The 12,837-nt window shown below is 59.3% G+C and overlaps 2 protein-coding genes and 1 non-coding gene across 4 annotated transcripts; 1 reads left to right on the top strand and 2 right to left on the bottom strand.

Annotated features, from left to right (window-relative positions):
- Window positions 1–159: 159 nt before the first annotated feature.
- Window positions 160–3,811, bottom strand: ABI3 (ABI family member 3). 2 transcript variants are annotated; one of them, XM_034070175.1, is made up of 7 exons: window positions 3,495–3,811; window positions 2,644–2,811; window positions 1,850–2,026; window positions 1,385–1,470; window positions 1,204–1,293; window positions 769–1,106; window positions 160–586 (listed from the first exon to the last, which is right to left on the bottom strand). In XM_034070175.1, the coding sequence occupies exons 1-7, from the start codon at window positions 3,606–3,608 to the stop codon at window positions 426–428; spliced, it is 1,134 nt and encodes a 377-aa protein (XP_033926066.1). In that variant the 5' UTR covers window positions 3,609–3,811; the 3' UTR covers window positions 160–425. The 2 variants fall into 2 exon arrangements, with proteins under 2 accessions (XP_033926066.1, XP_033926065.1); XM_034070174.1 differs by lacking the exons at window positions 2,644–2,811; window positions 3,495–3,811 and having other exon boundaries at window positions 769–912; window positions 985–1,106; window positions 1,850–2,503.
- Window positions 3,812–5,660: 1,849 nt separating this feature from the next.
- GNGT2 (G protein subunit gamma transducin 2) lies at window positions 5,661–6,163 on the top strand. The gene is made up of 2 exons (XM_005141874.1): window positions 5,661–5,744; window positions 6,038–6,163. Exons 1-2 carry the CDS (start codon window positions 5,661–5,663, stop codon window positions 6,161–6,163), a joined length of 210 nt encoding a protein of 69 aa, XP_005141931.1.
- Window positions 6,164–8,045: 1,882 nt separating this feature from the next.
- TRNAQ-UUG (transfer RNA glutamine (anticodon UUG)) lies at window positions 8,046–8,117 on the bottom strand. Its single transcript has one exon. It is a non-coding gene; the product is annotated as a tRNA-Gln (tRNA).
- Between the last annotated feature and the right edge of the window lie 4,720 nt (window positions 8,118–12,837).

Genomic DNA, 12,837 nt, shown 5'->3' with positions numbered 1-12,837 from the left:
CCCTGGCTCATCCCTTTCTGCATCTCAATAGGCGCTGGCACAGGGTGCCCAGAGCAGCTGTGGCTGCCCCATCCCTGGCAGTGCTCAAGGCCAGGTTGGACACAGGGGCTTGGAGCAGCTGCTCCAGTGGAAGGGGTCCCTGCCCGTGGCAGGGGTTGGAGCTGGAGGAGCTTTAAGGTCCCTTCCAAAACAAACCAGTTCTGTGGTTCAAGCTGATGGGGAATGGGCAGCAGGTTCCTGAGGCTGGGAGCAGCGTTTCCATCCCTGTGCTAAACATCCCCAGTACCAGCAGCAACCAATGCTGCTGCCATCAAGCACACACAGCGCAGGGGATGCTCTGGGTGCTGAGCAAAGCCGGATTCCGAGGCAAAGCACAGCAGGAGCTGATCCAGGTGGGAACGGTTCCTGGTGGGAATGCAGGGGGCTCACAAGGGCTCCACGTAATTGCCAGGGAAGAATCCCACTTCCTGGCCCATGACACCCTCGCACCAGCCGTCCGAGTGGCGCCGGGTGACGAAGAGGAGGGCTCCGGGCTGGAAGGAGAGCTCATTGTCCTTCTGCTGCGTGTAGGGGTACAGGGCCACCACTGGGAGAGGAGGGAGGGAAGGGCCATGGAGCCTCACCGGGACAGGAGCAGGTCCTGGTGCTGCTCCGGGTTCATTCCAGCCCCAGGGCAGAGCCAGGCCCTGGGTGCTGGGGTCTGGGCTCAACCAAGAGCACCCTGGCAGAGATCGGGGGGGGGGGGGGGGGGGACGGGACCCACGGGACCTTTCTCCACGTAGCTCTGCGGGGCCCAGGGGGGGTCCTCTGCAGGGGGGGGCGGCAGTGGGGCCACGTCCTCGAAGTCAAACAGGGCTGGAGGTGGCGGCGGTGGCAGCTCGAGGTCATCGGGGGCTGCAGCATCAATGGGGGCTGAGGGACCCACGTGCGCTCCCTGAGTCCCCATGACCCCCCCCCCCCCGGGCCGAGCACCCCCGGCCTCACCTGGGGGCAGCTCCGGGTGCCCGGGGAGTGGAGCTGGTGCTGGGCACGGTCCTGGCAGGGACGGTGGCAGTGGTGGCGGTGGGGGGGGGGCGATGATGCCTTCACCAGGGGCCCCGCTGGAGCTGGGGGGCAGCAGGGGCAGGGTGAGGCCAGGCTGGGGCCAGCTTTGCCCCCCCTCATTGAACAGGGACCCCCCCAAGGCCCCCCCAGCACCGGTACCTGATGGAGATGAGCGAGGAGGAGGCTGCACAGCCCCTGCCCTCGGGTACCACCGGCGGCCGGACGGGCTCCGGGATGCGGGGGCTCCTCCTGCGGGCAGAGCGGGCGCTGAGCCCCAGCCCGGAGCTGGGATGGGGACGGATCCGCAGCGCCCCCAACCCCGTTCCCCCCCCGGGCTCACCCCAAGGTGCCCGCAGCCTGCGCCGGTGACTTGGTCCCCTTGCGAGCCAGGGTTCCGGTGCGGGAGAGCAGCCGGGTGCTGTGGTCCTGCGGGCGCAGGGGGGGGGGGGGTGAAGGCAGCGGGGCCGAGAGAGGCGCCTGCAGCTCGGGAACCGCAGCCCCAGCGCTGACACTTCCCCCCCTGGCCCCACGACGGCTCCGTGGGGGCCGAGCCCCCCCCAGCGCCTTCCTGTGCCGGTGGTTTCGGTGCTGGGAAGGGCCCGGGCCGGGTGGAAGCGCTGGGAGCCGCAGTTCCCCTGTGTTCCATGGGGCTGTGCCCCCCTCCCTGCCTGCCACCACCGAGCCCCAATGGGATGAACGGGGGGGGACGGGCAGGGCCCCCCACTGAGCCGCTGTGAACCCATCAGTGCAATGCTGGGAACAGTGGGAGCACCCACCCAAGCCCTCACCGCAGCCCCGGGCTCACCTTCACACCGTGGCCGATGTCGTCCAGGACGCTGAAGTTGAGGGGTTTCCTGCAGTAGGGCTCCAGGCAGGGGGGACTGGGGGGGGGCACCACGGTCTGGCACGATGGGAACCTCTTGGTGACGGTCAAAGAGCCAATCTCCCGGCGAGAAACCTTCTCCTTGTGCATCTCAACGCGCTGCGGAGATGCTGCTGTCACCACTGCCCCGACGGGGACCCCCCACCTCCCTGCCCGGCCACAGCCGCAAGGGCAGATCCTGCTCTGCTCCCTCACAAGTGATGCCCTTGGTGCCAGCAAGGCCCTTCCTAAAGCAAGGAATGGGGCAGGGGGAGGCGCTGGCCTCAGCCACCCAAAGCTGTTTTCCTGTTGCTCCCAGTGTGTTGCTGGGGTCCCGGCTCCTCCCGTGGCTGGAAAAGCTCCAGGTGACTTCCAAGTGCCAGGAAGAGGGCGGGTGGTGACGGGAATCCACAGCCGTGTCCCCAGGCTCCGGGAGGACAGAGCCAGCCCCCAGCAAGGGCAGAGCCAGGCCAAGGCTCCGAGCCCCATCTCTTCACTTCAGACGTTTCCCAGGCACTTCCCATGGGATCCACTGGGATTTGTGAGTGCCCAGACTGGGAGAACACCCCAGAGCCCAATGACCCAGCCCCAGATGGACCCATCCCCACTGACCCATTGGGGGAACACCAAGGACAGGGTTTTGCATCCCCACTGCCAGGTGATGCTGCAGGGGGGGGGGGTCCTTGTCCCCTCGGATCCGCCCAAACCCCCCCTCCCATAGCCCCGAGGGGTCCAACCTGTGCCACGCAGCTGATGTCGGCCTCCAGCCGGCGCAGCTCTGCCGCCCGCAGCTCCAGCAGCCGCAGGAAGGCGCTGGCCAAGCTGCTCACCTGGAAGCTGACGCTGGCCAAGGACTGTGCGCTCAGAGCCATGGTCTCCTCCAGCGCCTGCCGCTGGTCGCTGGCCTGCAAGGGGGGGGCACAGGGATGGGACGGGCCCGGGGACCTCCGCGTGGAGCCGCAGGGTCCCTTCCTTCTGCTTTCCGAATGCACTGGGCTGGGGTGGAAGGGACCTTGAAGCTCCTCCAGCTCCAACCCCTGCCATGGGCAGGGACCCCTTCCACTGGAGCAGCTGCTCCAAGCCCCTGTGTCCAACCTGGCCTTGAGCACTGCCAGGGATGGGGCAGCCACAGCTCCTCCGGGTCTCATCACGTTTCCCCTTCAGCTCCACTCCGGTAGCTCCAACCCCTCGGGAGCAGCCTCAGGGTCTGCCTTGAGCCCGTTTCACCCCAAAGGTCCCCATCCTTCCCTCATCGGGGGCCAGGAAGGAGGGTGACACTGGTGGTGGCAGCACCCGGTTCACCTCCGTGCTGCCAAGGGGCAGACCCTTGGGGCCAGCAGGGTTGGTGTCACAGGGGGATGATTCCCTTCATCCCAAACCCACTCTGGGAGCTGAGCACAAACCCCATGTGGAGCACGAGGGGAAACTGAGGCACGAGAGAAGCCCCAAGCGGCAGCACCGCTCCTTGGGTAAGGGTCGCTCGGGTTCCCATCCGCAAGGGCAGAGCCTTCCCATCACCGACCGGAGACCTCCAACCCCTGCAGTGCTGCCGCATCCCCCAGCGCCGGCCCCACACCCGGCCCCTCACCTGCAGGTAGTTGCTCTCGCAGTACTCGGCCACCCTTTGGAGGTCTCGGTGGTGCTGGCGCAGGACCTGCTGCCCCGATGGGATGTGCTGCTGCAGCTGCTCCAGCTCCGCCATGGTGAGGGCTCTGCTCCCACTTCCTCCCCTGCGCCCTGCTTTGAAGCTCGTGGCTGTGCTGACGCAGGGCCCGAGGGGCACCCCGAGGGCCTGGGACCCACCCGGCCCCGTCACAGCACAGAGAGCTGGGGAGGAAGCCTCAGCCCCACGAGGGACGTGTGGGGCTCACGGCGGCAGCAAAGGATGTGAGGCATGGACCGAAACCAGCCCTGACCCCGTGTCTGCCACCGGGGCCATGCGCTGCTGGTGCTGCTGGTGCTGCTGGTGCTGGTGCTGCTGGTGCTGCTGGTGCTGCTGGTGCTGGTGCTGGTGTGGGGCTCAGCCAGGCAGAACCATGCCCCTTCCCTTCACCTCTACCAGGCAGGCAGGAGATGCAGCCAAAGCCCTCGCTCAGCACCCCCCAGGCCCGCAGGGATGTGCCCAGTGCCCCCCAGTGCAGTGCCCGTCCTCCCCTCACCGGTGCAGTGTGTCCTTTGCTGCCCACTGCTCACATCCCTCGGGAGAGAAGGGACAGGAAATTCCCACTGCTCTGGTGCTTGGAGATCCCTCCTGCAGGTGCTTCCTTGGGGCCTGCCCTGCTCTGTCCTCAGCCCCAGTGCCTCTGCACTGGCCACACAGGAGCAAAGCCCATGTCAGGGCTCAGCCCTTCCTGAGCCTGTGGCCTCCCCAGCACAGGGATGAGGGAAATGATGAATTTCCTTCGGCTCCTCACACCCTGCAGGACCGAGAGCTGCTCCCGGCCCCCAGTGAGGTCCCCTGGCCCCGGATCCTCTCCTCTTCCTCCCTTCTCAACACAGGGAAAGCTGCTCCGGTTCCCTCTGCCCCATCCCTGGCAGTGCTCAAGGCCAGGTTGGACACAGGGGCTTGGAGCAGCTGCTCCAGTGGAAGGGGTCCCTGCCTGGGGCAGGGGTTGGAGCTGGAGGAGCTTTAAGGCCCCTTCCAACCCAAACCAGGCTGGGATTGTGGGATTCTATGGCGCAGACACCCATGACAGGGGTTCAAAGGCTTCCTCCCCCATCCTCACCCTCCCCACAGCCCCACCACTGATTACCCCGGGCTTTGAGGCTAATGCCCAACACCTGACCAGCTTATTCTCTTAGTCTATTATCAGCTTAAGGCCCAAAGACATCTGCTCCCCAGCACCCTCCTGCAGAGCTGAAGGAGTCCTCAAGCCTGGAGCAGGACAGCAAGACCACAGCCAACAGCATCTCCCCTTGCATGGGTCTCTGAGCATCTCCACTGCTGAGAGGGGCAGCCCCTCATCCCCAGAGGTGAGTGACTGCTCCCTCCAGGCACACATCACATCGGGGGGGGGGTTAGGGTTAGGGTTAAGGCAGGGTTTAGGCCAGCAGCAGGGCTCTGCCGTGGCTCTTGCTTATGCTGTGCTGCATGCATCTCCTGGGGCATGGATGTGGAGGATGAGCAGCCACAGAAAGGCAACAGGGTCAAAGATAGGAATGGATCTCGGGCCAGGGCAGCTTGTGCAGGGATCTCCCACAGCCCCTGGCTGGGATCTTCCAACCCCCATGGCCCCAGCATCTTCCAGGAGCAGCCAACAAGGTCTCCGGGTGCAAACAGGCACGTTCAGAGCCAGGAAGGGGCCGTAACCAGCATCATCCAGGGGGGAAGCAGGGACCAGGAGGTCTGGTTTGCAAACCTGGCATCCAGGTTCTCTTCCGAGGCTCCTGCTCTGGCAGCCCCAAGGCAGCAGCCTTTGTCCGGCTCAGCCACTCTCAAGCGGTCACCTCAAGGCTTGTGGTAGCAAAGAGCTCTTCAGAGGCCAGGCTGGGTCCTCCTCTGCTGCCCTCCAACGGCATCAGTCACCCTGTGCCTCCTGAGCAAGGCAATGGCAACCTGGTCACAGCAGAGGATCCAAGAAGGGCTTTGAAAGGTGCCTCCTGCCTTTAAACCCTTACAAAGGTTTCCCTTTAGCATCAGCCCAACTCTCACCGTGGAGGAGCTGAGGCATCAGAGGCCTCTGCAGCACCAGTAGGGCTGAAGCAATGGTCCTGAAGCTGTACCCTCGTGAGCTGTTTCCCCTTGCAGGGCACAATGGCTCAGGACATGACGGAGAAGGAGCTGCTGAAGATGGAGCTGGACCAGCTGAAGAAGGAGGTGAAGAACGAGAGGCAGATGGTGAGTCCTGACCCAAAACCCAGCAGGGCCCTTCTCTGACTGCTGCAGGGGAGCAGAGCCACAGCCCCTGCCATTAAACCTGCACTCACAGCTCCCCTCAAGGCAGAGCCTCCATCGGGCTTAGCCCTGTGTCCTACACCCCAAGAGATGTCCCCAGCACTGTGGGGATGCTCCCAAGGACCCCCATGGGCACAGTTCCCCTCTCCTGGCTGCACACATGGGTTGATCCTCAGGCATCTGTGCCATGAGGATGTGATCCCGTAACTCCCATGGAATGTCTCCTTCCTTGGTAGATCTCCAAGACTGGCAAAGAGCTCAAGGAGTACATCGAGTCCATGGCAGGAGAGGACCCGCTGCTGAAAGGAGTCCCCGAGGACAAGAACCCCTTTAAGGAGAAGGGTGGCTGCACAATAAGCTGACCCCGCTGCTGCTGTCACCGCTGGGCACAGGGATGCTCCCATGTGCAAGCCAGGACTGTCCAATCCTGCTTTCCCTGTAGTCTGCCCTCGGCACCGGGGAGTCCAGAACCCAAGTGTAGTGCATCCAAAGAAGCAAACCAAAGGAGACCCCCCCCATGACCCCCCTGGCACGGAGATGAGGTTCAGCAGCCGCTCGGCACCGGCTTCATGCAGCCACAACCTCTGCATCCTGGGCAGGCAGCAGCACCCTGGGCTCTGCCTTAGCTCCAAGCCCAGCTCCGGAGCTGAGCCCCCCTGGCCTAAGCCCGTTCCTCTCCGTGCAGCAGGCACAGGAGGGTAACTCCAGGGCTCTGAGGTCAAACCCCATCACTCACTCTCACTTCCTCCCCTGGAAAGCCCCCGGCAGCCATGGGAACGCAGGGCCAGGTCCTGCCTGCACACATGGGGCTCTGAGCATCACTTCTGCTTCCCAGAGAGGGGCTCAGGGCCTGCGGGCCCCATCCCACCATGTCCCAGTGGTGATGGGGATGGGCTGGAGCAAGCTGGGTGCCACAGGGCAGCACTCACGGAGCCCTAAGGTAGCAGTGCTAGGATCCCCCTGCTCCCAAGGGCAAATCCCATCCCTTGCTTAATAGGAATAAGCCAGCTCCTGTGCTTGGGAGGAGGATGATGCTTTGGGGCTGTTTTGGGGTTCTCTTGTCCTAATCCATCGCAGCTACGTAAGATCTTTGGGGAAAACACTCCAAAACTTGCCCAATCTTTTTATTTCAGCTCTTTTTATTTCTGAGCCCCTCAGGTGCCGTCCCACTCTGGCAGCACAGCATTCCTCCGAGCCCAGACCTGCCCAGCTCCATACATCCCATGGCACATCCAGACCCAGCACAAAGGCTGCAGCCTCAGGGCAGGGGCAGTGATGCAGCCAGCACCTGCTGGGAAGGCTGCGGGTGGACCACGGTGCTGAGGCTCCGGGAGCTCATGGAGATGAGCCTGGCCCTCAATTCAGTGCTGTGCTTGAAGGGAAACCGCTGTCAACCCACCTGGAGCGGCGTTTTCCTGCCTGCTGGGCCACGGCTTGGTCCCATCCATGGCCAACCCTGCTCAGCACCCCCTGCGGGACCCCTTCAGCCCCAGCAGAGCTCCCTGGCAGGGGCTGACACAAGGAAGAGGCTTTCCCTGCGCACCGCTCCCTGCGGCAGTTCCGGCTCTCCCCTTCCTCCCTACCCAAACGAGGTGGTTCTGTTCGTTCCTGCACACGCTAAATAAACCCGACAGCTCCACCGGGGCCTCCCTTTCCTGCGGCGGAGCGGGGCAGGGCTGGAGAGCGGCTCCAGCGGGGCCAGCCAGGGCGGCTGCAGGGCCGGTAACCGGGCGCGGCCGGGCCTCCTGCCGGGACTGACCCGTAGATCGACGTTAACCGGAGGGAAACGTGCGTCAGAGCCGCTAAGCCGCTGCTGAAGGGATTCGGGACGCTTCTGGCCCCAACGCCGGCTTAAGCCCGGGCCGAAGCCTCTGACGGTGCGCGATCGACAACCGCCACCACCGAGCTCCTACGCTTTAATGCGGCGTCCCTCCGCAACAGCGGGTGGGAGGCGGGGCGGAGGGCTCTTTCAGCCAATAGGAGCGCGGAGACGTGGGAGTGACAGCCCACAAAGCCAATCACCGCTGAGCGTTAGCTAGCGCGCCCCGCCCTCAGCACCAACCCGCCCCTCCTGCGCATGCGCAGTCAAGAACCGGCGCCCCCGCACAAAATGGAGCCCGACGGGTGCCGGGGGTGGGACAGGCGCCCCCGGTTGCCTCCCGTTTGCCCTCCCGTTCCGCCCCGCTTCCCGTCCGCCTCCGTTGCGTTACCGGAACGGCGACGGAGGGAGGCAAAAAGAACACGAGGTCCCACCGAGATTTGAACTCGGATCGCTGGATTCAAAGTCCAGAGTGCTAACCATTACACCATGGGACCGCTGCGTAGCTTGTGGGGCTGTGCGCTCTCACTGTATCCCGGTACCCGACGCCGCAGTGATGCTCGCTCCCGTTATCCTTCTGTTGTGGCGATGGGATTCTGCTTCCTATCCCTGCCTTCCAGCTCCGGTACCGGCAGCGCCAGTTCCTTGCAGCGGACACCCCCCTATGGACCCCTCCGGGTGGCTCAAGGGCACCGAGAGCGACCGTTCGGTCGCTCTCGGTGCCCTTGAGCCACCCGGAGGGGTCCGGAGGCTGCTGCACATCCAGAACGCAGCCGCATCCTCATTCCCATCACCTCCGGGATAGGAAATGATATCAATTAGTCCTTAAAACCCCGTTAAAGCACCATACCGGCCCCGTTTGGGTGCTACCGGCCCCGAGGACAGCTCGGAGCATCCTCTGGCTGCACTCCGTCATCACCAGCCCCCAGCACCGATTTGCGACGTTTATTTGGGTTTTCCTCTATTTCTCCTTTATTTTTCCTCTATTCCCTCTTTATTTCCCCATTTCCCCTTTATCAATTTTCTATTCCCCTCTTTTCCCCTGCATTTCCTCCTTGAATTCTTACTTTTCTCCCCATTATTTCTGTTTTTCTTCTGTTTCCCTCTTTATTTCTCGATTTTTCATCCCTTTCCCCTCTATTTCTCCTTCATACCCTCTATTTCTCCATTTTCCCTCCATTTCCCCCTTTATTTCTCTATTTTCCTCCATTTCCCCCTTTATTTCTCTATTTTCCTCCATTTCCCTCTTTATTTCACCCTTTCTCCCCCTTTCCCTGTATTTATCTTCTTGTTTCCCCTTTTATTTTGCTATTTCCCCCCATTCATTTCCTCTATGTGTCCTCCATCCCCCCCTGTTTATCTCTATTTTTCCTCTAGCCCTCCTTTATTCCTCTATTTCCTCCTGTAATCCTCTATTCCTCCCTCTCTTCCCCCCTCTATTTCCTCTTCTCCATCCCCATACAAATGCACACAAACACCTTGTGGAGGTTTTTAGTTTTGCTCATTTGTCTTTTTTTCCTCTTTATTTTTCAATGAAACAGTTGAGTGAAGCTGTTTGTGGCAAAAAAAGAAACCAAACCAAGGAGAAAATACAACCTCGCTGGAAGAGCAACGGAGCCCACATCCATCCAAAACCCCAACTCCACATCCAAGCCAACAAACTGCCTCACGCGAGGGGACAAGGCAAGAACACGGATGAGAAGAGGAAAGGAGGAGAGGGAAGGGGAGAAAAGGCAACAAGAAATCAGCTGAAAAGAGGGAAAACCAATTCTCAACACAGGAAAGCACAATTGAGCTTCGGAATAGCCTCAAGTTGCATTGGGGCGGCTGCCGGGAGGAGCAGCACCCTTGGGTGCATGAGGAATGGGTGCTCCCAGTGATGCAGCACCCCCAGTTCACCTCGATCCCCACCTCACGCTGCCACCAACCCCACCAAGCCCATGGGGAAAGAAGGAAAACCATCCCATTGCCTGTGATTCCAACAGCAAAGCCAGGCTTGGACGGGGCTGGGGCAGCAGGGAGGATGGAGGTGCACTGCTATGGAAGTACTGCTCTGGAAGAAGGAAACAGCCACGTTCTAAAGGAAAAAAGGAGGTCATGGAAGATTGAGCATTCAAAAGAACATCAGTCACAACCCAACGTTTTGGACTGCTGAGGTCTGGAGCTTTTACAACTAACGACCACTTTCAAGCGAAAAAGAAAGCCCATAAATTCTATTCTTAAAGAACATTTTTCTTTGGAAAAAGAGAGTAGTTATTCTTTTTTTTTTCTCATTTTTTACTTTTTTTCCCCTAAACTACAGCCTGTGGAGTTGCCACTACCTAGGTTTCCATCTATTGTCGCTAAGAGGTAGATAAAACAAAAATGAATTGGTTACATATAAGGTCGTGCCCCCCAGGTTTGATGTGAGGTGAAGCTGAGGGGCTCCACGGGCACAGCTCAGGCTTCCTCTGGAGCCCCCCTAAACCAATTGGGTCTCAGGAGGTGGCAGTGGCACGAGGGGGTGGGGGGGATGGGGATGGGATCATGGGTTTGGGACGAGTTTTCCTCCTGAAATCAAGGAATTTGATCCCGAGATGAATCCAGATGCGCTTTGAATGAACCAACGTGATTAACTGCTGGGTAGCAAACGCTAACAGCAAGTACAGCCGTGTGAAGGATTCCTTCCTGCCCTGATTCCAGTCAATCCTAATGATTTCCCAGGGTGATCTGCCAATAGCAATGGGAGAGCCTGGCAAGCCCAGTGCCATTCCCTGCCTCCCGTCCTGCCTTTCCCCACTCCTAAACATCAGCAGACTCTTTCCCATTGGATTTGGTGCTGCTTTACCAAGCCCATTTCCCAGACTGGTCCAAAACCAAATGGCTTCAGTCCTGTTGTACATTCTGACTCCTGGGGCTGAAATTAATAACTAAATTGGGGGAGTTTAAAGCAAAAATAATCCCTTTAGGTGTCAGCTCATGCTGATCTGCAGCACCCAAATGCTTTCTACAGTTCATAAGCCACTGCTCTGCCACATGAGTCGGGACAGGCTGTTGCTGTGGTCCAGCAGAGCATCCTGCTGCTGTGGTCCAGCAGAGCATCCTGCTGCTGTAGTCCAGCAGCGCATCCCCCCACCACCAATCAGAGGTATTCAGACAACTAAGGAATCCTGCAATGCACAGTAAAGCAGCAGGGATCAACCTCACACCCAAGTCAACCTAGGGTTGACTTTTCAAGGGGCCTAGCTCAGCCATGGTCCCACCCCACCACATCCCAGCATCCTGCAGAGCCTTCCTCATCCACTCTCCTCTTCCACCATGCAGCTCTCCCTAAAACCAGGACTAAAACCTCCTCCCCACCAGCCAGGAGGGTCTCTGCTGAGCTTGGGGGTGCTGAAGGCCAGATCCTGCCACGGGGGCACTGAGGGACCCCCCATCCATCCCTCAGGGCCTCCCATCAGCTCTGAGGTAGTTTGCACGTGTGTGTTTCCAGCTCGCAGCACCTGCACAGTCTCCATACTAAAGCCGGTTTCAGAGCCTTGGGCTGGTTTTGCTCCGCTCTGCATCTCCTCCAACATCACCAAGGAGTTAACAAAAAGACATGAAATTAAAATCAAAACACAGACAAAACTAAGGAGAAAAGCTGATTCAACCAAATGGGGACGCATCTCTCTCCTCCCCAATACAAAGCCACCATTGGGCATCCCAAATCCATTCTAGCCTTGAACAGGTATTGCCAAGCACCAGGTACCCGGCCCATGGCCACCCACCTCCAACCAGCAGATCAAAGCCTCCCGAGCTCAAGCACTGCTGATTCCTGCTGCTCCCAGAGCAAATCCATAGCCAAAATCCAGCCCTTTCACTGGGAAAGACTTGGCACGGCACAGCCCAAGCCCAGCGCGTTAGGAGGATGCTGAAATCCACCCGTGCCCTTGGGAGAACACACATTTCACAGGATCACACCGATTCCATCCAAATGAAACCAACCAAAACACAACAAAAACTACAACAGAAAAGAAATTAAAAATGACCAAAAGCAGAAAGAAAAAAACCAACCTCATAACCTAAATTCTCCCCAAATAAGAAAGTTCCAAACCTATCAAAGCCTATGTTGTGTGGAGGCAGGGAGGGAAGACCTACACCAGCCAGAACTTAACTTAAAGAAGTCTTCAGCTGCCTTAGAGCGAGCCTGCGTTTCTGATCTTGGCTTTTCCAGAGCCCAGAAACCATTCCCAACAGCAGGAGCTTCACTAAGGTTTTCCTCTCCGGCACCAATTCACTGTCTAACTTTCACTCCTTGCTCCCTCTCATTCTGCATGAATGCAATGAAACCAAACCCAAACCTAAGGCCCAGGAAACAGAAAACGAAGCTTTCAGGCAGTTTCTTTCCAGCATCTGCAATGGATTTTCCTCAGTTTGACTCCATCAAACCCTTCCCACACATCAGCCAGGTCAGGCTGCAGGGAGGGAGCATGGTCCAGGCAGCGCTGCCAAGCCCAAGGATGCTCTTAACACCTAAGAATGCATTTAGAGCTTGGAAGAGAAGAACCATTGGATCTGGGGATTCTTGTGTTCCTTCTCCTCTCTTTGTCTCCAGCTGCATGGCAAAAGAAGCCTCCAAGAGCATTAAAATGAGGTGAAACCCTAAATCCAAGTCTCTCCATCACATGGTGGTGGCTCGTTCCAGCAATGCTTTGCGCAGGGCACAGCACCAGGAAGCACCAAGCGCTTCCAAGACAGAAACTGGCCCATCCTCACACGAGCCCTATGAGGTAGGAGAGCAGCATCACCCCCAGGGGGGAACTGAGGCACAGAGAAGCACTTGGTTTCCTTTTCAACCCTGTTCCCAACCCTGCCCAGAGGCTCCCTATGTCCACTTAAAAGCTCTGCATCCTCCTTCCCCTATGGAGAAGGATGCTTGAGGACCCCCCCATGCACCCCAGGTCGGGGCAAGGGCTGGAGCTGCTCCTTGCTCATGGGGAAGACAAATAATTGCAATGAAAAATAAGGTTAAAACCAGATTATTTCTGCTGTGATAAAAACAAGGCAGGGAGGAGGAGGAGCCGGCAGCGCCGCTCATGGCTCCATGGGGCAATTCCCCCTCAATTACCTCTTATTCCCTAACAAAGCAGCTCAAGGAGCTGCCATGGGACCGGGATCTTTCCTGCTGGCTTTTGGGGTTCACTCCCATTCTTTTTCCCTGTTTATTCACTCCATGCATGATCCAGGGCTCGCTCG

The sequence above is a fragment of the Melopsittacus undulatus genome, chromosome 17, assembly GCF_012275295.1.
Source record: "Melopsittacus undulatus isolate bMelUnd1 chromosome 17, bMelUnd1.mat.Z, whole genome shotgun sequence".
In the NCBI taxonomy this organism is placed as follows: Eukaryota; Metazoa; Chordata; class Aves; order Psittaciformes; family Psittaculidae; genus Melopsittacus; species Melopsittacus undulatus.
The sequence above is the reverse complement of the archived record's forward strand: the minus strand, read 5'-3'. Positions and strand labels throughout refer to the sequence as shown.